At 42.7% G+C, this 26,227-nt stretch overlaps 1 protein-coding gene across 2 annotated transcripts; it reads left to right on the top strand.

Moving 5' to 3' along the window:
• Positions 1–133: 133 nt before the first annotated feature.
• LOC306707354 (zinc finger MYM-type protein 4-like) lies at positions 134–26,033 on the top strand. 2 transcript variants are annotated; one of them, XM_079174747.1, is made up of 29 exons: positions 134–286; positions 3,141–3,768; positions 4,752–4,804; positions 4,894–5,043; positions 5,289–5,352; positions 5,859–6,055; positions 6,335–6,459; positions 7,278–7,500; positions 7,642–7,857; positions 8,492–8,642; positions 8,992–9,107; positions 9,238–9,600; positions 9,721–9,871; positions 11,381–11,556; positions 11,703–11,880; positions 12,410–12,523; positions 12,618–12,661; positions 12,917–13,055; positions 18,414–18,559; positions 18,666–18,783; positions 18,940–19,197; positions 19,758–19,834; positions 20,183–20,309; positions 20,403–20,554; positions 20,665–20,779; positions 21,696–21,944; positions 22,212–22,326; positions 22,422–22,490; positions 23,403–26,033. In XM_079174747.1, exons 1-29 carry the CDS (start codon positions 245–247, stop codon positions 23,554–23,556), a joined length of 4,710 nt encoding a protein of 1,569 aa, XP_079030873.1. In that variant the 5' UTR covers positions 134–244; the 3' UTR covers positions 23,557–26,033. The 2 variants fall into 2 exon arrangements, 1 of the variants encoding a protein (XP_079030873.1); XR_013767419.1 differs by lacking the exons at positions 22,212–22,326; positions 22,422–22,490; positions 23,403–26,033 and having other exon boundaries at positions 20,665–21,282; positions 21,696–21,800.
• The last annotated feature ends 194 nt before the right edge of the window (positions 26,034–26,227 follow it).

Here is a 26,227-nt window from a genome sequence, read left to right as displayed (position 1 = left end):
ACAATCCTTTGGCTGTTGTTTATATCCAGTTCCGTGGACATTCAAAACTGGAATTACCGTATTGAAGCGAATATAGTGGGGCGTATTTTTTCAAGACAGCATTTGAAAAAGCGGGGTTAGTAATGTGGTGGTCTACATGGGAGGACTAGAAAAGTAATTAGGCATTTCTAAAATAAGTCTACGCTTGTACAACATAAGTATCAGTTTAGCAGGAGCAAAATACCATCACTGACAACTTCCTAACATGCCAAGAGCAAAAGACGAAGAAGAGCCACCCAAAAATACGGTAACGCTATATCTTCCCCACCTTCTTCTTCTTCGTCGTCTTTATATTTAAAGGACCAGTGTGTCTGAGTAAGTGGATATATTGGCAGACATTAAATAATGTTTATTCTGTTTTCATTAGTGCATAACATTAATCGCATGAAACTGATTCGTTATGCCTTTGCTAGCTTAGAATGAGCCTTTCATATCTACAAGAGAGATAAACTGGCCCTCTTCAACGGAGCCCGCCATGTTGCACAGCCATGTTTCTACCGTGTCCCACAACGGACAAACTAAAGACTGGTTCCAAACAGGGCCTTTGACGTTTACATTGAAGTGTCTGCATGAATGAACCGGTTGGAAGGCGAAGAAGAAGAACAATAGTATTAAGTGGTTGCTGGTGCAGGCTACGCATTTTGTGTTTTGAAAAGTTTGAGAACCCAAATGTTGACAAATGGAGGTTCATACTTATTTTTTAGCACAAGAAAAAGCAAAGGAGCGTGAACCCTCGCTGTCAAAGAAGCGCAAATATGAAGAAACAAAAGCAGAAAACCAGGATTATATGGTGTGGCCTTTCGTAAATGGAAATCGCTGAGGAGGGACACGTGTTTTCAGAGTAACGCCGAAGTTGCAAGTTTTCTGCTGAACCAGGCCACCGTAGGTTCTTCTACAGTTCTTCACGCTTGGACAGTAGTTTGGAAGCGGCGGGGGGGGGGGGGGGGGGGGGGGGGGGGGGGGGATACAGTTGGATGCAATGCGCAACCTCACCGCTAGATGCCACTAAAGGCTACAACTGGCCCTTTGGCCAATTTATATGTAACGTTAACATGTTTCTAAAGTAAGTTGCATCCAAAATCATTAGGTGTTTAACTTGTGCGACAGGTGCTTCACCTAACGTTGCTGGCGTTAGCTGACTTAAAGTGACCATGTCTCTTCAGTGAGTTTACAGCAGCATTGTTTTTGTTAGTATTGTTAGCTGCTGCTTGCGTACATAAGCCATAACCCGAGAAGGGTGGGTGTTTGGAAGCACGGCGTCTGCAGCATAATTAAAACATGGCGGAGTCGGAGGAATTTAGACTTAAACGATTAAAGGTAAGGAATATAAACATAATATATTCAAAGCAACCCCCAAACGGTAAGCTAAATTGGTTTTCTGATATCTACAGGACATTCCGTTATAGTGGGCTAGCTTCTGGTCGGGATGTGCACATTGAAGCTAACGTTAGCTCGCTAGCCTAACGTTACGAACGCTCGCTGCTACCCTGCACTGATGCACACCGCCACGCCAAGCTGCGCCTGTAACAGCCGGCCGACTTGATGATGTGAAAACGAACATATTCCATAGGATATGACGCAGGTCTTCCGATGAACCCCAGGAGCAGTTGTTAATCCAGCACCGCAGCTGTGCAGCTGATGACTGGTTCCACAAAGGTTGCATCGCGGAGGGCTGCTGCGAACAATCAAAAGTGGATATTTTATTGAATTTAAGTGTTGGCATGCGAGTCACTTACTTAAATATAATGTTTACTCAAACTCCAGCAACTACTAAGCTGTCTCACTGGATCACTTGGTGAGTGTGTCTGTATACGTTTACAAGTGTGCCAGGACGCGATACATTTGATGAATTTTGAATGGGTTTGGTGGGACGCCTTCTCCACACCGGACAGCATTCGGCCTGTGTCATTAGAATCCATAATAGCAAGACACTGATAGCACTCTTTTGTGTTATTACTTATGTGATGGTGATGGCTTGAATTTGGCTTTCCAGCCATTTGTATCTAAAATGGGTTTGTTATTGGAGGCTGTCTGTGTGTAGTAAAGGCACTTGTTTGGCACTCATGTCTATAGTGGATGAAGATAGACCTTCACTGTATGCAGTAGTTACACTAATATACCTTATTCTGTGACAAGCATTTTGACATACGATAACAAGAACAGCACAGATGTAATCAACAACATTAAAGGTGGCTGCACCAACACATCCCTGGTATTGTGCATGTTGTGTCTGTGACATGGCTGTTAAATGGAGCAGAGCCATAATTTGTGTGATTTAGATCCAGCTGTGCTCTTCCCGCTACGACAAAAACATAAAAGATAAAGGTCTACAAAGGCCTTAATTCAAATGTAACCACTGATGTTACAAGTAACCGTAGATACACCAGTGCTTAGCTTTCCATTGCCCAGTGCTTAATTTGAAGTGAAAAGTACAGTTGTGATGTACAAATGTCCCTCACTATCTGCAGCTGACAAAGAGGTAAACATTGTTGTCTGAGATGAGATTAGCTGGAGGTTTGTGGGGCATTTCACGATCTGGTTCATTAAGTTAAAAATAAATAATAGTTGTGATGTGATTATAAAACATGAATTGCTCAATTAACTTATGTTTTTCTATTTGAGAGGAACAGATGCAAAGATGAAGACACTTATGCACACCAAATGATGTAGTAATAATAATAATACAACTTTGAATAACTTAAAAAATGAAAGCCAAATAAAATGAGAAATACAAAAATTATATTTTTGTAATAAGATGTATTAAGTAATTTTAAATAAAAAACAAAAAAGTGTAAAACACTACAATGAAGCCAGACTAGATGGGTTTTTAGTTTAAATAGAAAAATGTAAAAACAGATGATCAGGTGTTTTTCTTCCTTAAATGAGTCTGAGTAAAGAAGTGTGTGACTTGTTTATTAAATCTTTGAAGATAAAGTTGCAGCTATAGTATTTATAGTTGGGGTAACAGTTTCTCAATAATGAATATTTTGTTACTTTGAGGTTTAAGCATTTATTAGGTTTGACAGTGAGGAATTGAAGATGAATATGCATTTTTCTTTGAGTGCTAAACAGGAATTCCCAAACATTTTTCTTCCCTACAGCACGAGCAGCGCCTGTCCAGAGTGTTTGACGAAGTGATGGGGCTTGGAGACTTTGCTGACTCCTCCAGGGGCTCTGCCAGCTCTTCCCGGAGTGGAGGTGAGGACGAGACAAAGGTAGTAGAAGAAACTTCAGGACAAGGGGAACAACAACCGGTAGAAGAGGATAGCAACGGCAGCAGTAAAGAAGAAAAGATGGATGAGGGGGTGGGAGAGTCATCCTTTCCTCGCAGTTCCTCCCCTTCCACTGTCCGACCCTCCTCGTTTACCATGGGAGCTAACGAAAGAGGAGGAGGAAGTGGAGGGGCCGCATGTGATGACGCACTAGATGGCCTTCCTGCGTTTGGGCCAGAAGAGGAGGAAGATGAAGAAGATGAAGACTGGCACTTTGCCCTGCCATTGGACAGCCTGGAGGATGCTAATGTAGGTAAGGCAAACCGAAAAGCAGTCAAAACAAGAGTCGGAAACAACGCAAATCCAGGCAAACCCTCTGCCTTTCAGCCCAAAGAGGAGGAGGAAGATGAGGAGGATGAGGAGGAGGAGGAGGAGGAGGAGGAGGAGAGGGAAGGGAGCACAGAGTCTGCTAATACCTCTCACTCCTCAAAGGACCACACACCTGAAAACAGCCGAGGTAAAGAAAGCTGCATGCACAAGAGAATTTAGACGGTTGTAAAGGACAAGATTGCTCACTAATGCCATATTTTACACATTGAGTTCAGTTCATTTGTCACAGAGAGTGCTGTTCAGCCTGTGAACACAGTTCTATAATGTCCTCTGTGGCTCTGATGATATCATTGTGATGGCACCAGGTTTATTAGAGCTTTGGAAGAAATGGGCATTAACCAGGCAGGGAGGGTCTCATGAAAGACACAATTGAGTTTTATTATGGCCAATGTATGGTCCAGTATTTGGAGGGGGCTTGACCTATACTCGAGACTTGAGCATTCTATTTATCTCATAAACTGGAATTAGAAGCTTGGAAAGACGTCACACCCGAGTACAACAAGCCCAAAAACTCAGTGGGGTTTGCTATTAGTAGCCATACTAGTTCATAGCAACATGGTCACAGATAGGAGTTGGACAGTATTATAAGTATGACTGATTTAGTGGGACAGGAGTGCTAATAAACAGCATATTGCGACAGCATTTTTTTTTTACTGTTGATGAGCAGCCATTGTTTTTTGAGGCCTGGTGTGGTTCGTCTGCGAGTTCAGACGGCGTTCCAGTTTGACATTTTCACCTGAGTACTTGGTCCGCCTTCCCAGTTCAAACGGAATGCAACATAAGTCGAGATGTCTTGACCTCTGCGTTAATGTTCAATCTTTTTCTTAAAATCTGTCTTTTGTAAGTCTGTCATCTTTATGAAGGACTGCAGTGGCCTTTTAAGTGACTTTGTCTAGTCATCACATGTAGTTTGTGCTCTGTGGTGGCACCATTGGCTCTGGTTGTACATTTCTTCATTACACATTTTTAAATTCGTATTCTCAGCATATATAACTAAACTGTTCAAGTTCTCGTGTCGTCACATGAAAATGGAATCTTTATTTGCTTAGTTTCTCTTATTTTATTCTACATTATGTATTCTATTTGTTTTCTTTTCTACCCTTCTGTCAGATGGAGGCGTCCTGAACCAGACAGAGGAGACTGAAGATAGCCAGGAGGGAGCGGTAGGGATCTGGAAAGATTGTCATGCAACTGCAATTCTAAAATCTTTGAACCTTCAGCAGGTAATTATAAATACTCTTTATTATTTCAGAGGTCAGAGGCATTTCCGATGGAGGACAGTACTCCCCCATTGCCTACTACAATCAATATTAAAGATGAGCCAATCGATGAGGGCTACGACAGTGCTTTACTGCCTCAGAGCTCCATCAGACAGATCAAAGAGGAGCTGGAGAATCAGGAGGTAGGTGTGGGGAGAGATCAGCTGTTTATGTTCAGTATGTGTAGATTTTTAATTTCCATATGTAATAATAGGAGAGGATTTCACCAGAAGCGAATGGTCTATTTGGATTGAAGCTGCTGACAGCTCATACTGTGTGCTGATTGTTACTAATTGTAGACTGTTTTTATAGCAATACAGAAACTAGTCTTGTTGTCTTCAAGGCCCAATTAAACCAAATCTGATATCTTGATGTGTGCTCATTTCAGGAGGAGCTGAGGATCAGCTCCGTCTACTCTGTAGGTGGAGGGAACACCTTTACATCCCCTTCTGGTGAGTTCTCTTATTTGTTTCTTTGTGACCTATTTCTTCTCATTTGAACATCAGAGTTTATGTTTTGTCGTGGTCGTTTTGTGCCCATGTGTGTTCATGTTTGTCAGGTAGATAAGAAAGAGACATGAGCAGGAAACTAATGTGGGTTGTTGGTCAAAGTCAGTGGCTTCAAAGCATGAACAGAAAATGCTGTGGGCAGTTAGGTTATTGCCGGCAAGAGCTTTTGGGTTAGTTTGACCACAATTAAAGGACCATACCAGTGGTTTTGTTTGAGCCAAATAACTACTGTCTGCTTCCACCTTCCATTAGTGCCACTGGCTTGTTACGCGTGCCACTCAGACACGCGTAACAAGCCAGTTCACCAGAAAAGCTCAACAGATACATCTGTCTGCAGCAAATGCATCAGAACTGCACAATTACCATGCGTGTGTGTTTTATTATTAAAAGTGATCAAAAGAGTTCTATTTCTTCTTGTTTACCATCCTTTCCCCTCTTATCCACTCAAGTCCCAGCAGCAGTCCCAGCTCCCCCTACGACGACCATTTTTATCCCAGGTAGAAGTGCTGTCCTACAAGCCATGGCTCCCTTCCCTCTCAGACCACCAGCTCCGGTCCAAAGTTCACTACCAGCTCTGGTACCAGCACCCCCCCGCCCACCTCCGCCCTCCGTTCCTGGGAGCGTTCGCTGCAGTGGCTGCTCTAAGGTACTGGTGTAACTTAGTCCTGCGTAACAAGAGCCCTCTGCATAGATGTGCATATTATTAGGGAATAACTATTATTACTGTGAAAAGTTAAAGAGTGGACACCAATCATGTTCTATGCATTGTAATTGACATGGAATATTGCAATATGTACTATATTGATCCGATCTGTTAATCACATGATGAGCAGATATCCCTTTTAATGTGTCGGGGCTTTTGGCAGTGATGTAGGGTTTTATTTCTTGTTAGTTTAATGTCTCATGGTTTTGTAAATGGCCGTAGGTTCTGCTGAAAGGCCAAACAGCATTCCAAAGAAAAGGTTCCACGCAGCTCTTCTGCTCCACGGTCTGTCTGACCGGCCACCTGCCTGCAGCCAACAAGAACCGGTCCTGTTTCCAGTGCAACAGGTGCATCTTTGTTTCCACTTGACATCAGTATGAACTTAAATCAGGCCTTCATTTAGCTGACATAAGCTGGCAGTTGGCTTATATGAGTCTTATTCATTTAGCACATGGAAACACTCGCGGTCAAACTGTGCATTCCTGCTTCAAATCAAAACTATGTATGTATTTTAGGGTGTTGTCTTGCAACCGACAAATATGGGAGAGTAAAGTTTGCCTCAAGACAGCAAGATATTTCCACCATATTGCTGACCACAAGAGCTTTTGATTAAGTTTATAATAAAGCTTTTGTGGATCACTGCATTTGTTTTTTTTGTTTTTTTATTTACTGTATGACCATTTCATTCTATGGTGGCCTCATTGAGAAATTGTGTGTTCATTGGGGCACATGTAGAATCCCTAAATCCTATATACTGTACATATAAAAAAAACTGTGTGTGTGTGTGTGTGTGTGTGTGTGTGTGTGTGTGTGTGTGTGTGTGTGTGTGTGTGTGTGTGTGTGTGTGTGTGTGTGTGTGTGTGTGTGTGTGTGTGTGTGTGTGTGTGGCCATTATTTCACTGTGACAAGTGATTGTCTCAGTTTTAGTAATTTTAAGTTTCATTATATATTCATATATTTTTCCGCATGACTCAAAAAACAAACGGTTTCATACCGACTTCTTAAGTTTTGTTGAGGTAATAAACTTGCTGACACTATTGCGTGAATGCATAATGTATGTTAATTCTAACTCAATATTTAACTTTTCGTCCTCGTTTGCCTCTTTAGTACGTTCCATCCCCTAACCTGACTACTGTATTTACCTCTTGTGCGTGTCTCTCTGCAGGGAGATCCTTCAGCCCAGGGACATGATCACGATTCCAGGAGACGACAACACCTTCATTAACTTCTGTGGCCAGTTCTGCCTGTCCGTCTTTAGACACAAGAAGAAACAGACTGACAAGATTCCTGATAAAAGACTAGAGAGGAAGCCCGAGAAGCCGCCTGAGAAACCAGTGGAGCGACCGCCTGACAAACCCGTTTGCAGTGTCTGCAGAGTCTCTAATAGGGTAAGAGACACAAAAGGCAGATTTTACAGTAACGGCAGATTTTTGTTAAGAAGCCAAGTCGGCAGTAATTACCACGGTTCTCTGTGTCTTTACGGTCTAATTCTTTCTTCTCCTTGTGTTCGACTCTTATCATCTTCGCAGCAGATCGAGCATGAGGTCACTCATCAAGGCCGTCTGCACAGACTCTGCAGTGATGCTTGCTTTGTAACATGGCGCAAGATGCGGCACCTAGCAATGAACTGCTGCGAAGGCTGCGGACTTTACTGTAGCAGCAGCTCAGGCTCCTGTCAGATGCTCACAATCGACAGATCTCAGCTCAACTTCTGTGGTCCCACCTGTATTAGCACCTACAAGCAGGTATGCTTTTTTTTAAATAAGGATTGTTCAGAATTTATGGCAGGAACATGTATGATGAACATTAAGGCCAGTGGTTCTTAAACTTTTCAACGGAGAAACCTTTGGAGGGAGAAAAAAGAAATACCACTAAGATCATGAACATTCCTCTGACCTTTCTTTTATTCATTTCGTACGTGCAACTAGAAAAACGTAGCTTCCACTTAGAGTTTATCCAACCGCTTTTTTTACTGACATGCTTGAAGTGTAAGTCAGCTGCCAAAGTTGTCAGAGATAAAATACACACTGGTCTCTCCTCCTCTCCACTGTGAACCCATGAGCAAAGTAGCCATCGTCGGAGGGCTTTACCTCATTTAGACTTTCTGTCTGAACGAACAACATTGCGATAGCCCATTTGTTTACCGTTCCGGCGTCAAAACATCACTTCCGCATCACATTTTCACCCGTCATGCCTCACACACTTTGAGAACCACTGACTTAGGCTCTACTTAACATGTTGTCATATTCGTGGCTCCAAGTGGCAATAGGACGTGAGTGTTAATGACCCACAAATCACATAACATCAGAAATCGCACACGGCACTCATGTTTGTCAAGCAAATGCAAACCTCTTGAATTCTATTTGTGTTTTTGCGTAGAATTGCAGAAAGACTGTTGAGTGTGCCTACTGTCACAAAGTGGCGATAGTGTCTTTCACCATCATGGAACGAGACCAAAGGGGCAAAGTCCAGCTGTACTGTTCAGCTGCTTGTGTGGAACGCAGTCGACCACCGCGACACATCCTCACTGGTAAGGACACACGCACGCACGCACGCACGCACATACGTACGTACGTACGTGTGCCAAGTTTAGATGATATATGCCACAACAGTCTCCTTCCTGGTTCATGATAAATATACTAATATTAAGGATTTATTGAATTCAAAACATTACAGGTGCCACCTTACTTTATTTATATATATATATATATATATATAGTATGTATTTTCAATTTGCACCTTATTGTTATCTGAGACTTTATATATTTATTATTTGCACTCTTTCCTACTCTTATATTGCAACTACTGCACAACAATTCACCTCAAGATGAATAAAGTTTGATCTTACTTTACTTTTTATTTGACCCTTTTCACCGTAGGTGCTGCATTTCCCTGCTGCCTGTGCAAGGTGTCAGCTGTTCCTCAGTATCATCTGGCCATGGTGGACGGCACCATTCGTAACTTCTGCTCCTATGACTGTGTTTCCGTATACAGGGTAAAGGCACCAACAGCATACCAACTTTTTTGGTATCCAACAAACGTTGTTGATGGAACATCTGTCGGTCTAAGCCTTGTCGTCTTGTGGGTTTGACATTGCTGTTATTTTTCTCGCCTCGTCCTCACAGAAGTCCGGGGCCACCTCTCAGCCGGACCTTATCAATGGAACCTCCATTCTCAGGGACCCCTCCCTCAGAGATGCCCCAAAACCAGGGCCCTCTGCAGGAGCCAGCTCAGTCCCTCCCATCCCTCAGGACCACCCATCTTCAGTCCCCTACCAGAGCCACCATCCCAGTCATACCTCAGTGCCCCCACTGGTGCCTCCCTACCCAGCCATGTCCTCGCCCCCTATCCCAGGGCAAGCCCAGGCCAGAGCACCTGCTGGTCAGCCCCTGAAACCAGCAGAGGGCGGGCCCAGTGACACCTCTAAGCTGACCTGCCATCAGTGCAGCAAACGGTTCAACGTGAAGCCGCTGCTACTCAGTCACCAAGTAAGGAACACAGCTCCCATGCTGACTCTTAAGTATATACGGACCCTTATGCATGATGAATGTAACTCTCATCAACTAACTCTGATGATGATGATATCAATGCTAATTGTTTTCTTTCAGGGTCATATTTCTATGTTCTGCAGTAGGACGTGCTGTGAGCAGTATAAAACCCAGAAGAATATCCTGATTGTGTGTGAGTTCTGTAAACAGGAGAAAGTGCTCTTTGACACCATCAGCTATAACCAACAAGACTTGATCTTCTGCGGTGAAAGTGAGTAGACACGTTTTTGCTCCTTTAGACATCGTTATTCCTGCCGCTTCTGTGGAAGAATTATAGCCTTGTATGAGGTACTTCTCCATCGACGGTGTATTACCTACAGTATATGGCGGTTGGCACGCCCCCGGTTTGGAGAAACGGAGAGGAATACCAGCATGAAAGCTAACTAATGTGCTTCTTTGGGCAGGAAGCAGCAAAACTTATTTTAGGCACCTAAAGAAATCAATATCAGTTGAAGTGTGCGCTATGTTTATTATAATTTCACCCGTTCCCACAGGGAACTGAAGCTTCTATATCCTTCTATGCTCTCTTCAAAGCTACAAGACTCCATTGACAAAACACAGCGATTTTACCTCGCAGAGCACAGGAACTCAATCAGTTTCAATCCTAACTATCTCTTTTAAAACACAAAAGTCACACAGCAACACAAACAAAAAAGGTGCACTGAGTAGATCAACCGATCCCCGCCAGGTGTGTCTGCAACGACCACTGCTGTATTGTGTGATTGAACGAGTACAGCCCACAAATGGCTAACCCCCCCCCGTCTAGGCACCTGTAAGGCGCCGTAAAACACACTTCATTCAAACTTAAAAACAAACGGCGACGTATGCAGGCAATCTGCTCAAAGTCGTCGTTTAAGACACATCGCACACTCTCGCCAAAACAAAGTGAAACTCACTAAGCTCTCTGCCTGCGTAGCTGAGTTGCGTCAAGGTGTGTGTGTGTGTGTGTGTGCGCGTGTGTGTGTGTGTGTGTGTGTGCGTGTGCGTGTGCGTGTGTGTGTGTACTGGTAGTTCTGTTAGCTGTTAGCCAAACACACTAATGTTTCCCCCCACTGTGTCTCTGGGCGCAGAGTAGTGGATGGGGGGGATTTAAGATGTACTCGGCTGTGTCATCGCTAGCGGCACCTGCCGGTCAAGAGTAGTGAGTTCGCAGGCAGTCGATTATAAAACGGGCAGTGAAAGGTGTTTAAGAAAGTGAGTCACCACAACCATGAGAGGCCCTTGCGCACGCAGCTATAACTGGGCTCCCCGAAAATGATGCAGTTTGCTGCAGCAGAATGCGAGATCAGCAGTAGACACTCAATCACAGAAGCACACACTCTTCTGACTGCATTATCCTCCTTGTGGAGATAATAATAATAAGTGACGAGCTAAAGCAGCGTTTACAGCAGTACATTGCTGGTACTCCTGTCAGGTTCTCCAAACTGGGCCGACCACCATCTACCTCAAGCACCTCAAGCAACCCACTTCAAAAACATCTGCTTATTTAATTGTATTATTGAAAATGCAGAATGTCTGATTATTGCTAGTGGTTCCAATCTTTGCAAAACTAATCACGACAAACTGCCACTCTGACCTTCCATACTTTTTAGATGAATACTAAACCTGCATCTAAATCTAAATAACACATTTATTCAGTGTCATTGGACTTGTGGGCTGAAATGTGTATTTGTAATACTGTAATTAAAATAATATAAGGCCCATCCTTCCTCTGTTCCAGGCTGTAAGCAACTTTTCAAACACGACCTGACATCCCGTAACAAGGATCATCCTTGGCGTCCCTGCACCTACTGCTCCGGCATCAACCAGAAGATGCTGCACAGCCACTACGGAGGCAGGATGGAGGAGTTCTGTAGACCCCACTGCATGTCCCAGTACACTGTGCTCTACTATGGGGTAAGGAGACAGGTGTCCCATTCCACTGTACATTGATAGCCATTGAACCAAGGGGACTGCCGTACTGTGTGTTCAACGTGGTTATGGTTGTTTTTTCTTTCTACATCTTCTCTTTTCTTCCCTCTTGCTCTTCCTCTCCCGTCCAGATGGGTCGATGTGATGGTTGTCGGAAACAGGGCTATATGGCTGAGAAGCTGCAGTGTTTGGGTTCAGTCCGTAATTTCTGCAACCTGCCCTGCCTGCTGCAGTACTGCTACCTGCATTTTGAGACGAGCCAGCACACCAGCAGTACCGGTACTGGAACGGCCCCACAAACACCGTTTGGTAAATTGTGTTACTGCATCGGTGTTGTACAGTATGATGTTGAGTAGCAGTGTACCTGCCGTACATGTACATACGTAGGTACGTCAATCCGTATGGTCCATGCTCTTGAAAGTGATATCTCAGGAAGGAATTTCTACAAATTTGGTTGGAAGGTCGAACGGATTAGAGGTCAACGTGACCCTAACTCAAGAGTTCATATGCTAGTAATGACAATTTCAGGCAAATGTCTAATGGGATCAAATAAAGAAGTGAAAACAATACGTTATTTATTTGAAGAATTGAACATTGGGACTGTGTGGGAGTGGTTTGATTAATTTGATTGTCAGCAACCAAAAAAACCACCAACTGCAGTCCGGTTCTGATTTAAAACCTACCAAAGCCCGATAAATAGATAAACTGGCACCATGTCAGTCGGGATATGGAGTGCACCCAGTGAGAAGAGGATGGGGGACAAAATAAAAAAAGCAGTTATCTCACATGTAAACTACCAAAAGTGTTCTAACCTCGGTATGTTTCTCTCCTCATCCAGCTCCAACACAGCCCCACCATTCCTCAAAGATGAACCCTGTCATCGCTGATGTCGTGTCACTGGCCAACGGCTCTGCCTGTCAGCCCAGTGTGTCAGCAGATACTGCTCTTACTGGTTAGTTATATCAGTCGATTGTTTTCCTACATTCATGGTATGCCCTACTCACAGTGGGGTTTAATGCAGTGCTGTTTTTATTCCTCTTCTCTAGGAGCACTTCCAACCTCCAACGTTGATGGCAAGAACCTAGACCATGTACGGTGTGTGTGTGTGTGCGTGTGTGCGTGTGTGCGTGTGTGCGTGTGTGCGTGTGTGTGTGTGTGTGTGTGCGTGTGTGTGTGTGTTTCTGGTTAACATCCAACTGTAGATCTTCACTCAAAAATTTGTTTGTAAATGTTATAATAGTTATAATATGAGAACTGTTCAGATTTAAGACACAATCTAATGCAGCATATTTCTGATTAAGAACCAGATCGGACCTACTAGTTTCTATTTGATGTCTGTTTCCAGGCCAGTACTCAGACTGATGCCATGCGAGTGCCAATGCCCCGTCGCCGTCAAATGAAGAATAAGTCTGTTCTGTGTCGGCCCTTCACCATGGACCAAGAGAGCATGTGCCAGCTGCCCACACCCTTCGATGATTTAGCAGGTAACTACAAAAAAAACCCCACTCAAACAAGTTGGGTAGTTCAGCCGTGTTCCACCTTGTTCAGACGGGCTGCACAGCCGGATTTAGGTGCGCACGTTTCACATGGTGCATGGGCCATCCAGCAGTTTGACTGTAAAATGCACTACAGTGTCCAAATACCAGGTGTGCATGTCGTCTACTTAATGCACACTGTTCAGACAGACATTTGAAACTTTAACTTTATTCATTAACTATTTAAAATTGATCTTGGGATCATGTTGACGCTTGCATACAATTTTTGTTTTTCCCTGTGTCTCTACACACTCTGATGGTGCTGAATCCTCAGCACCATCAGAGTGAAGGAGATGTTTGTGAGAGAAAAATCTCTCACAAACATCTCCTTGTGTTGCGTTGGTCAAACCAAACAGCTCGTGGTTTTGGAGGGTTAGGTTTCACTATGAGGCAGTTGCTATGTGTCCTATGACACATATCAGATAAGTTAGTTTGAATCAAGAAGGTGAATTGTCACAAAAGCAAAGAAAAACTTTGAACTTGCTTTGTGGGATATGATATTGAGCTGTTTTATTCTCACAGTCCACACAAGAAAGTCTGTGATATACTGGGCTAATATTGACCTTTTCTGCCATGACGAAGATAATAATCTACATTTTTATGATAAAAAAATGGTTAAAGATGAAAGTGGTCAAGACTAACGGTGCTAAATTTACAAACTCGGTATCAGTCATTGCTAATACCCACAGCAAACATTCGTAATAACATTAATAATACTGTAATAACTAGTCTTAATAGCACTGTTAAAGTAGCTTACTTTCCTTCTGGCCATGGCCGGTGTGCCTTTTGTAGGGTGTTTGTCACAACCCTATACACCATCTAATATATTGTCATTCATTTTTTTTTTTGGTTCATTCAATTATCCGTTGTTCACAACTAGCTGTTTCAATAATTGCACCAGCTCTGCTAGATAGCTCCTCGCAACCTGACCACCCATCTGCGGAAACATCCACATCTCCAGCGCCGTCGCCAAAACCTCAGGGAGAAACTCAGCCGTGTAACGGCGTGCCAGCGCGCCTGACAGGCCGCCATTTCCTGGCCAGGAGGGAGACCGACTCTGACTGCAAGGTCTGCTCGCAACACAAGAGGAGGAAAGTGGAGGAAGAGGAGCAGGAGGGAAAGAAGAAGAAGCCCAAGACGGAGGAGGAAGAAGAGTCAGTGAGGAAAACGGAAGAAGAGTCGGAGGAGGCAAAGGGAGTAAACTCGTGTGACACGAAGGACGGGGAGAGCAAAGAGGGGGAGCACTCAGAAACAAAGCATTGTGAGCAGAAGAGTGGGACAATGAGGAGGCAGACGTCGTATTACTGTAAGACGTGTTCAGGAGAGCCCAGCCTCTGTCCTGTGCCCTGTTTTGAACTCTACCACACCAGACTGATCTACAAAACAGCTCCTGAACCGGAAGCACAAGGTGAGCCTTCTGAATAAAGCAACACTTTTAATATACCATGAAATAGTTTTTAAAATGTGTCTTTGTACCACAGTTGTGTCCACTATTCAAGGAGTCTTCTTTAGTGTGTAGTGCATGTAAATTGCAATAACTGTCACTAAAATAAAGGGATAGCTCCGATTTTTCTGAAGTGGGCTTGTATGCGGTACTTAAACATAGTCAGTTTATTCCCTTTAGTAGGTGGCGGTCGGGACGCCCCCCCGTCTGGAGAAACAGGAGAACCAGCTCTGGAGCAAAGCAATGTTCTGCTTTCGACGTGGGCAGCTGCTAAATGTATTTCAGACACATAAAAACAATCAATCAGTTTAGAATAATTTCAACGCATTACTTTGCCATCAGACAGCCCTTTGGAGGCAGCGGTAGACCAGCAACCAGCGACAAAGTAAAATGACTGTTTTTGTCAAAGGAGTCTGGACACTGTGAAGAGAGCGTAGATGAAATCACTTCATTCGCCCATTGGAAAGGACTGACAGCAAGGCATAATATTGTAATTATAGCATACACTAAAACGGATCCATATTTTTAGGTTCCTAAAATACATTCTGCTGTTGCCCCCGTCTCCTAACTGGGGGCGTGTCGACTGCCATCTACTGTCGGTAATATTCTACGGATAAGTACCTCATGCAGCTCACTTCAAAAGATCCAAAATATCCCTTTTAATGCTGTTAAAATCATAGAAACGACAACAGTGCACTGGCATGATCTGTTGATATTTATGTACTTTTTCCAAGTCAATTCAACTGATTTGTTAAGAGGGTCGAGTTTGTCACCCAAGTTTTTCTCTCCACAGCCTCCTGACCTGCTGACGTGAGAAGTTGTCGTCTACCCGACCGTGGACAAAGATTAAACAGATTAAACTACAGGATTAACCAGCTGTGTTCACACCTACACTACTTTAGTGACCGTAACCTCCCTTTTGGTTGTCATCTTGTTTTAGTTTAACCCAATACCTTATTGACAGTAACCACAGAATACCCTCTGTTTCAGCAGTTACATGAATGTGTATTTGCAAACTTGATGGTGCAGTGAAGTGATTCACTTAACTGGGTGTTTTTAATATACATGACAGTATTTATACAGAACAGGTCTCAAGGCTGTCTTTGTGTATCGTCTTCCTACAAAGGGTATTTATTTTGTGTGACGGTACTGCAAGTCATCTGTAACTTATGGACTAACAGTTTAGATTGACATACTTCCTTAAGTGCTTCCCTGGCCTACAACACGGTGCTGTAACATGCAAGTAAAGATACCTCGTTTATTAACCCGTGTCATGAGACATGAACATCATGGCACATTTGTCAAGTGTCCTAAAACATGCGAATGTGATGTTTCGTTCATTTCACTTGATTTGTGTATGTATGTAAACCGTTCTGTGCTGTCACTTTATTTATGTTGCGTTCTTATATACACACACACACACGCTTTTGTTTGTACCTCCAACGCATCCCTTGATGTGATGTCACTTTACATTACAGTCATGCACTGTGTCACTAGCAGTAGTGATGCCTGTCCTACAGTATGTAGCCTGATCCGTACATTTATTCAGGTCACTTGTGCCTACCTACTCGCCCGGATGCATCTCATGGGGGAAAAACACCGTACGTCAGTGTACAGGTTTATCATGAAAGGGATACCATTGTTTAGGTAAACCAATATGTTTTTGAAAAAAGCTCCTGAGCATATTCCATTTACAACAGGGAACAATTTATGCTAAAACTCTTAAGTGAAAATGTGCCCGACAAGAAAATGCAGGTTCATGGAGCTGTCTCCGGGCGACTGTGCTGCTAAATGTGCTTCTACTTTGGATGAAACACTCACGAGTACTGAATCAGTATTAAAGAGTTCTTTGTGTTGTAAGTTCTTGTAAAACTGGCTCATTTTTTTTTTCTTTTTTTTTTTTTAAATGGGATCTTCACCCCCAGTATCAATGAACTGAGTCACTTCTGTCTAGATGGCGGGCACCATACTAGAGTTCATTCTCTCATTAAGGGTCAATTGGCTGGAATTAATGATGCTGCTGCTTAATGAAATGCAGCAGACCCAGTGGATGATCTTAGGTGGAGGTCATTTAGTTTGGGTTCATTTGTGCTGCCGTGTTGACCAGAGGAGGAGATGGTGTAACATTCACCACCTATAACTTAAGATGCAGGTACACACAAGGCTGAAATCCGCAATCACTTGAATTTTTTTAATTATCTTGAGTGAAGAAAACGGCATTCAATTATGTTCAGTTACCTTATTTGTACTGTTAAGCTACATTTTAATGTTTTTAATGTGTGATGTATGTATGAACCAACGCTGACTTCAATTCATGCGTCTGCTGTCGGAGCGAGTCAGCGCGACGCTTGAGTTGATTCCAGCCCTGTGGTGCATCTCTAAAAAATTGTTTACTTTTTACTTCTTTTGCAGCCTTCTGTCCGTTGTTGGTGTTTTTTTAACTTCTCCACTGTTGAGGCATGTTTTTATTCATTCTTTATTTTTATGATGACACTGACATGGATCGGATTGCGAAATCATGTTGCATAGCTGCCTTTTTTTGTTAGTTTTTAAAAGAACAGTGTGGATGGTTTCGTTAAACTCAAATAAATTGGTCAATAAATTGAATTTGTGAATACAGTTTTGTTCTTGTCGATGTGTGTCTGTGTGAGTTATATTTCTCAGATTTTACCTGCCCGATCAAGTAGCCATTATTTAGTAACTCTGAAATCATTTGTCCCAGTGTTACAAAAGGCTGCGGTCAGTTGTAATCATGGCTGCATCCCAGACATAAACTCTACAAGACCCAAAGTAAGAAAGACAAAACCGAACTCTACAAGCAGACGCAGTCTGCAGACGGATGAGGAAACAGGCCAAGCTTCTCTTTTGACTGCTAAAGTACTGTGTCACTGGTCATATGACCACCAGAATAGATGGCCACAGAGGTGATTTACTCTCAAATAAAGGTGTTTCTAGTGACAGAAAGCTCTGCTGCTGCACACTAAAGGACCGGCACGCTGCAATCAGACAGTACGAGGGGCAGGTCAATATGGACAATTGAATGACGACGAAATCAGTTTGATGCTTGTAATAAGTTGGGATCTGCTGTGACTTCCAAAACATCTGGAGTCTGTTGATATGTCAGTAGATCTTCAGGATAGTAGTTTCACTTTTTAAGTCTAAGGTCATGTGTTCTCCAAATGAAAGGTGCCTTGAAAAGTGAAACTTGATGCGTTTGGCTGCACATTCCTTTACATAGATCCAGTTATTAGTGAAGTCATGACCTGCTCCACTGATGTGCCACAGGTTCTATGTGTAACATTTTAGCTTCAATAAGTCACGACTGCATTCATTCATTTGGAGTCATTGGAGATGGAGGTTATCAGTATTCTCAGCCATGGTCTTACATTCATTGTGATTTTTCACATCAAAATAACGAGCGTGGTGGTGACGATAAAAATGAGGTGTCGATCATTTAGTCCATCCGTACTATGAATGTGTTTATGCGTGTATTTTAAAATAATTTTTATGAAAATAAGTCTTCTTGCCCTCAAATGTAATAGTTTGATTTAAGAATGACCCAGAAACTGCTCTCTTCATTTCTGCAGCTTCAAAAATGCAGCTCCAAGACTGAATATAGTAGTATAATATATTGTATTGCAATACAAGCAGTACGTATGTTAGTTGTCACCAATTCATTTACCTCTTATATCAAATTAATTTCTCTTTCACTTTGATATTTTGGAGACGTTGATGTTTGAGCCTAATCTGTCCATTTTTTGTATCTTTGCCTTCTTTTCTCCTCTTGCCTGTCTCTCTCTCTTTCTCTCTTCTTCATGATCTCTCCTCTCGTTTCCTCCTCCCTCCCTCCCTCCCTCCTCCAGCTCTGACTCTGCCCTCAGTTAGCTTCTCTGCAGGGGAGGAGAATGTGAAAGTGTTGATGGTGCCAGTCCCAGTACCGGTCTTCATTCCAGTGCCTATGAACATGTACTCCCAGCTCACACCTGTTCCAATGGCCATGCCCATTCCCGTACGTCCCATCAGTAATTCTATGAATTCAAAATGATTCATGTGCCTTGTGTTGAGTATTTCCCGCAGCAAAGCCAATGTAAACTTGTTTCTCCTGTTTCCTACAGGTTCCTGTACCCATAGTAGTACCACCACAGAAGAAGAACATGAAAGATGCAGCTGTCCAGTCAGAGCCTGTGGCTGTGGAGGAAGAAAAACAGAAAGATGGGCCTGTTTCCAGTGCAGGTGAGGGCGCTTTATTGTCCTGATATTTTATGCACTCTTGTCGTATAAAAGTTGAGTTATGTTAGCTACATGAATCAATCCCAAGTACTGAAATATCAAAAGCGTAACTACCCAAATTTCACCTCATCTATGTCTGTTTTTATGTTGTTGCTGCAGACCAGAGCAGTTCTTTTAATGGAGACGGGAAGTCAGAGGCGGTCACTTCCATAATCCGTGAAGATGAGGAGACTGAAAAAGCAGTACAGGCCGACCTGCCACTTACTGTAAGTGCAGAGAGCATCACAGAATCAACTGATCCCCAACCCAATACCGAGCCAGAGGGGACCACGACGACAAGCGACACACCATCCACCAGTGCTGAGCCTCAACCCCCCTCCTCTCCAATGATGGACTTGGAGACTGACATCCCGAATGGTGAGATATCATCTTACTATAGAAGCCTTGACAGGGAAGTTTTCTCTCCTGTGTTTAGATAGGCCGGGATAATCTTTCTAAGTTGAAACTGGTGGGAATCATTGTTATTGTTGTAATACTCATTCCACAAGGGTCTGAAGTGCACCACTACTGCACGACATAAAAAGAACTAAAAACATTTATGTTTTCTTCCAGGTGAGTTTTAATTTACATAAATGCTGACACACAAACTCACCTGGAAGAAAACATGAATGCCTTTAGTCCTATTTAGAACTTCAGCCTCTTGTGGCCGAAATGAGTATAACAACAATAAACTCAAGTAAAGAATTTCTTTTCACAGATGGGAAACAAAATGGAGGAACTCAGAAAGATTGTCCTGGAAAAACCTAATTTTTTTCACCTGTTCTTAAGTTATAAGGAGAGAAAACTGTTTTGATCCAACTTAGAAAATGGATTAGTAACATTTTTTATTTCTAAGGACTTGCCAATATACCCTAAAGTGCACCCCAAAAAAAACTGGATGACATATATTCACGACAACTGTGTGTGTTTTTTTGCAGAATCGTTGGATCAGAAGTCATCTGCTCCACAGAGAGGTGTGAAGAGACCAAGAGAAGGTTACTCCAGCCGGAAACGGGTATGACTCCCCCGATAGTTCAGCAGTATTTCATTCATTCATGCATGTTATCAGCCTCTGATTTATAACCTTTCATTCTACTGACTTAAGTTAGTAGGCAGACGAGTTGTCTTGCTGGCTGCTCTGTGATTCTCTCGCTGCAGGGAACTTGTTTTAACAAAGAGCATCTGCCTGTCCTATGATTTGAGTATATTTTTAAATATTACATGTATTTATAGACCCAAACGTTTTTCAAATACACCCAACTTTAGCCTAACTAACGTGCATTTTCTGCTCACAGTCAACCTTTCGGTCGCATCAACCATTTCCCACACTGCCCAATGTTCATTTGCATTTCCATCCACCCAGGGTCGAAGACGAACTGCGTTGAACCGCAGTGCAGTAGTGACTCCAGCAGCCTCCAAACTGAACCACCTGTACGGGGTTAAAGCCTGGAGGTGTTGGGTCCAACAACAGAACAAACACCCGAGAGAATGTGAGCCTCAGTTCTCTTTACATTCCAGTTTGATCTCTTCTAGTGTAACCTACGTTATTCCATACTGTGTTTTGTGGTCTCCTCCCCCTGTAGCTAATCTAGTGGATATTAAAGAAGACGTCCTTCAGTGTGACTCGGCTGAGCTGAGCTTTGCTCTGTCTCACTTCATCAGAGATGTGAGACGGCCCAATGGAGAGACCTACAGCCCAGACAGCATCTTCTACCTCTGTCTGGGGATACAGCAGGTACACACACTCACACACACACACACATATTGTGTCACTGGTTTACACCTTGATTCCTTTAGTGTGTTCCTTTTTGATGCCTTCTTTTCCGTCTCCCTCTCTTTGGACAGTATCTGTTCATGAAGGGCCGCATAGAGAACATCTTTACAGACGAGCTGTACAGTCACTTTGCTACCAAGATCAGCGGGATGCTGTCACTATGGAAACCTAGACTACTACCTAGCGGTATGATCACTGACATAAAGTCATAATCCTTCAGATTTTCATTACATTACACCCAAATTGTAATACTGTTTATTGTTGGATTTTTTTCTGCAATATCAATTCAGTCTATTTTCTTTAAATAATGACCTCTAGTTTTAATTGATTGTGGCGGAGTCCGACATTCCCGTGATGGATTCAGATCACTTATAACTTTTGTTGCACTAACAAAAGAGAGTTTGAGCAAAGGTGTGTTTACACGTGTGCAGTACCGATAGGCCAGGATGTACGGATTGAGTAGGAAGTGACACGTGTTGTTGTTTTTCCTGTGTGGCGTAAATGAGCTGTTAAATGATAAAATGGTTTGATAATGTGATATCGGATCCGTGCGTAGACTCGCGGATTCGCCGATACCTGATCCATACATTTCAGGCTGCATCGGAGGCATCGGTGTCGGTACCGGAACAAGTCCAACAATGGGTTGAACGACAATATGGATGTTTAATGATGCAACACTTTGCTAACAGGTTCAACATATCAATTTTATAAGTTGGTAACATTTCAGTGTTGAGTTTACGGCTTGTTCCGCTGCTCCCAAGTGGCCAACAAAAGAATCTGTTAATGCTGCTTTAATGTAACAGGATGTCTCAAAACCTTACAACGGTTATCCTTTTCAAAAACAAAACTTGAAGCTATTATGCCAGGTTGACCCCACAAAGCTGAAGTTAATCATACAAAACCTACTTTAATTATGCAGTTATGATTTTAATATATTTAACTATCATTATTCATTCATATAAAATCACTGATCACTCATTCATCCTGCCCCAGTCATGTTGAAACCTATCACAGTATGCGGTGCAGGCATCCTTGCCAGTGAATGCCTGCTATGGGCACTTTGAGTCTCAGCTCCTTCCCTGCTCCCTCTCTCCTCCTCAAGGCGGTGCTGCTTCCTCCCGTGTGTTGGAGTCCTACCTGTGGGAGTGCAAGCAGCTGGGCGCCTACTCCCCCATAGTGCTGCTCAACACACTGCTCTTCTTCTGCACCAAGAACTTCGGTTTCACCACGCTGGGGCAGCACCAGAGCCTCTCCTTTACCAACTTCACTCGACACTCCAAACCCTGCAACCGAGCCGGCAAAGTCCACTACCTCCGATACCACAGAAGCAGCACGGCCACGCCCCACGCAGGTGGGTGTCTTTTTAAATGAAAGTAGTGAAAGTAGTGATGGCAGTTTGTCTGTGCTGCTGTGCTTTTGAGCAGCAGTTTACATTTTCACACGGACCATATTTAGTACAAAATGTCAGGTGACTGTGACTTTACCAATAAAACTATTGATACCAGCCTTAAATTGTTTCTATAAATCAGATTCACCTTATTTGTAGACACCAAAACCGGGATTTTAAATTGTCCCAAAAAGCATGTTGTGTTATGGTGATGGTTCTTTTTGTTTTTAGAGCGATTCAGAAAAAGACAGGGACAGGGAGAGGAAGAGGACCTCGAGATGCTTGAAAATGTCGCCAACCCTCTACACTGTCCTGTCAGACTCTACGAGTTCTACCTCTCTAGATGGTAAGACACACACACACACACACACCTGTAGACGAAAGCAGACGTACAAAGCAACTGAACAAAGGCTTCATCTCTGTCCTCTTGCTCCCCAACAGCCCAGAGTCGGTGAAGACAAGAACTGACGTGTTTTTCCTGCAGCCTGAACAGATTGTGCACACTCAGAGGTCAGAGTCAGTCCTCTAACATTAAAGACACCCAGTGGTGAGGGTGTCGCTTATTACCAGCTTCCTATCCACCCTCGTATATGCTGCACATTCACCCTATTTGCCCATAAAATGGTGTTTGTTTTGAGGTCATTGACAGGAATCAAGATTTAATTGGGCTGAAAATATTACCTTCTGTGCTATTTGCAACATGCAAAGGTATCGCTTTATGTTTTTCTCTTTGGTAGATTTCTCGAATCAGCTGTAGTATTTGTAAAACAGTAAGTGCATTTCTCGAAAACAATTGGTACAAACGGCATCACACAATGAATTAACGGCAAAAGCCTGTTACTTGCTCAAAATCCTTTTTGAGGTCTCTTTCTCCAAAGTAAGCATGTCAGTGCCATCTGAATGACAAGTCCTTGTGTCACTGTCTACAAACCAGATGCTAAGATGAATGCTAAAATGCTAAGCCTTAGTATAGCAGTGTACACTGTAAGAATTCTTTCAGTAAGATATGAGGTTTTGATTACAATGATAGAAAATACATGAGGCTGCACTTTTTCTGTATGGCGCATCGCAATTTCAACAGTACGAAGTTTCACGTTAGTGCTCTTATTATTGATTGCAAGAGATGGGACAGGATTCACAATCTGTCAACAAAGTACTGTACCTTCACTGTTTTTACTGTCGTTTGTTGGAGACTCCTGCACTAATCCAGGACACAATAACAAAAAAGTCTAGTGTAGTGACGTATGCAATGAATTAATGCTGAGATGTTTTGAGGGGTAAGACTATTCCGTTTTTATAATGTGCACAAGTGACTCGATGATGTGGAGGGTGAACAAGTAGTTTCGAGAATTTGAATTCTGTTTGGAGAAATGTATATATTTTGTATTAATTGTTTGTCCTTTCCATCTCTGACCTCAACAGTTCCCACTGGTACACCTCTCAGCCGTTAGAGGCCACCACTCTACAGAGCATGCTCACGCGCATCTTGGCCGTCAGAGAGGTTCACCAGCACCTGCAACATGAAGCAGCTCGGCATCCACCCTCAGCCGCCGCTGACAACCACAGTTTACAGTGACACGGAGCTCTGCTAGTTCACACCCTGCTGATCTCTTCTCTGCAGCTGAAACCCTCTCTGATGGCGAAATCCGCCTACAGTGAATGACAGCTGTGCGTACGCTGGCGGGTCTTTGAAACGGGAAAGACAGAACGCAGACACGATGAAAGACAAACGATCATTGCATTTGGGTAACTCTGTGGCCATCCGCTCCCCGACATAAACGCACAATGAGTTTACAAACTTGGCGAAGGGTTCACATCCATCAGGCCCTGTCAGATCTGTGGATCGATGGGTTTGAATGTTCTGTTTTATCGTTTTTTTGCCCCGCTTTGCATCAGCTCGGTATTTATGAATTGCTTTTAAATTTCACCAAAATCCAAAACAATTACATTTTGAGAACAATAACAAAAACAACTTAATTACAATCGTCATAGACAGAGCGGTACATAGATGGAATGTGACCTCTGCATTTGACCCATCCTGAGCATTAGGATCAGTGTCTCGCTCACGGACACTCTGACAGGATGAGCCCGCGTCGTGGTGGCTCTACCCGCTGGTGAGCAGGGTTTTGGAACTTGACAGTGTGGCGTGTTCATCCATAGCTGCACAAAACTTGATGAAAACAAATTGTCACTCAGTTCAAGTGAAGCACCAACCACAGACATCCAGTGTGGTTTTGATAAATGAATCATCAAATATGTCGTTTAACAAAATGCATCGACCAATATCAGATTGAATATGTTGTTAAACCAGTATACTGTATATCAGTGTAACCCTTGTAATGATAGAGGAGACTCGCAGTGCCTCTCATCTTTTGTTGTTTTATTGTTGTCTAGTTATCTGATGATTATGATTATTCTTCATCCTTTGTGGCCTTAATTCCCTCCAAACAACTCTCCCTTCTCCCCGTTTGCCCTCCACAGTTCACTCATATAGTATCTGGAGGTAAAGTGGAGGAGTAGCTCATTTCACACATCCACTTAATTATTATATTGCAGTGCACATAATCTACTATGCTCTGTACCAGGGGTCGGCAGCCTCAGGCACGGGAGCTTAACCAATGCACACTGGCAATAAGTGTGGAAGAGAGGGGTTTTTTGGAAATTCTAGTGCCCTCTCATCAGCATGCACGTATGGATGGAATGAAAGTACAGATCCGTTGAAGATTTCAATTTTCATGTGGTGTCATCATTTAAACTTAATAATTAAGGTCATTAAACATTAAAGTCAACCTTGATGTTGATATGGCACACTGATTAGAAACTATTTAAAGAAAAATAGGACTTCATATGAGAAAGGTTGCTGACTCCTCCCCTATAGCTGGAAGCATAGCTTTACTTACAGACCACCTTGATCGATTCAACAATATTAAGAATTACGGCCGCACCATTATCATGACTGGGAGTGTTTCAATTATTATGATTACAATTACAATGGGATCTATGCTCCCTCTATGCTCTCCCTTTATGTAGTCCTGTAACTTTTCTCTTTTTAATTGTGCCAATATCTAAAAAGACTCTTTTTGTTTCTCCTCTTGCATTTTGCCGTTGTTCCCTAATCTGACAAATGGAATTGGGACAATTTGAATGAGCAGCAGACAACTCAAAGTACTGTCACAGTACTCTTCTCAACCCTGACCCTCGACTTTTCCTGCATTATAACTGATGGTCTTTATAGTATTGTGTGTTTTTTGTTGGCCATACATCCAATCAAAAGTATTATGACAATGTGCCTCAGGTTTTTACCACTGTGTCAGCAGTGTTCATGCTGGTTCTGTTCATCCATCCAAGGTCTGTTGCTTGGACCTGACTTTGAATGGATTCTGAACAATGTTTCTAAATTGGCAAATAAATTGGTTGCTGCTCAACCACGTCACAGCACTTGTCAAAGAGGTGTTAAACGTACACGATCATGTCTGGACATGTCTTATAATGTCCATTTGACATCAGTGACTCATTTCTTAGAATTCTGGATCATGATTTGGATTGTTTAGTTTTCCTTTAATATGAGTTCTGATTGTTTACTGGACCCGTTTAGATTTAATGAAAATATTAGTTTGTTCTTCATGGTAATAATGACTCCACTACCCACAATACACCGTGTTTCATAATGGATCTATTGTTTGTTTCAGCTCTTATTATATTTTGTCATGGAAGCTGACGTGCCTTTACTTTTGCCTCATGTTCATGTTTTATATGGAATCTGTTACAGTGTAGAAGCCCAAATGTGAAGCTGACAGATGTCTGCTGGCATTAAGCGTTCACCATGTCGTCTGGCGCTGAACCATTAGCTTTAGTTCTGTTAAACGACACACTGTAACACACTGCTGCAGAGGAAATTTAAAAAGAGTTTTATTGTCATGCACAAAATGCTGTATTGTCATCCAGTATTAAAAAGTCTTCTTCTTCCTTTCTTTCCTCGGTCGCAGAGCGAAGCATTTATAACGAAGGCATGACTGAAACTAAATGTGTGTGTGTGAGTAAGATCAGTATCTGTTGCCCATTTTTTCACTGAGACCTTTAGTTTGTTTTTTGGTTCAGTTTCTGTCCAAATTATATTTAATAAGGGAATGTATCAGTTATGAATGGATTCTCTTCTCTTCAATGTGTTGACTCCTGTGTTCTCCCAGTCTCACTAATAAGCACTAAAATGAAGCAGAACATGATGGAGGATTTGAAAAACTCAACAG

This window comes from Pholis gunnellus (genome assembly GCF_910591455.1).
Source record: "Pholis gunnellus genome assembly, chromosome: 15".
In the NCBI taxonomy this organism is placed as follows: Eukaryota; Metazoa; Chordata; class Actinopteri; order Perciformes; family Pholidae; genus Pholis; species Pholis gunnellus.
The sequence above is the reverse complement of the archived record's forward strand: the minus strand, read 5'-3'. Positions and strand labels throughout refer to the sequence as shown.

Coding starts and splice junctions, on each gene's coding strand:
- LOC306707354 (XM_079174747.1), top strand. CDS start 245: ATGCCAAGAGCAAAAGACGAAGAAGAGCCACCCAAAAATACG. Junction 4,805..4,893: donor AAGATAGCCAGGAGGGAGCG/GTAGGGATCTGG, acceptor TTATTATTTCAG/AGGTCAGAGGCATTTCCGAT. Junction 5,353..5,858: donor CACCTTTACATCCCCTTCTG/GTGAGTTCTCTT, acceptor TATCCACTCAAG/TCCCAGCAGCAGTCCCAGCT.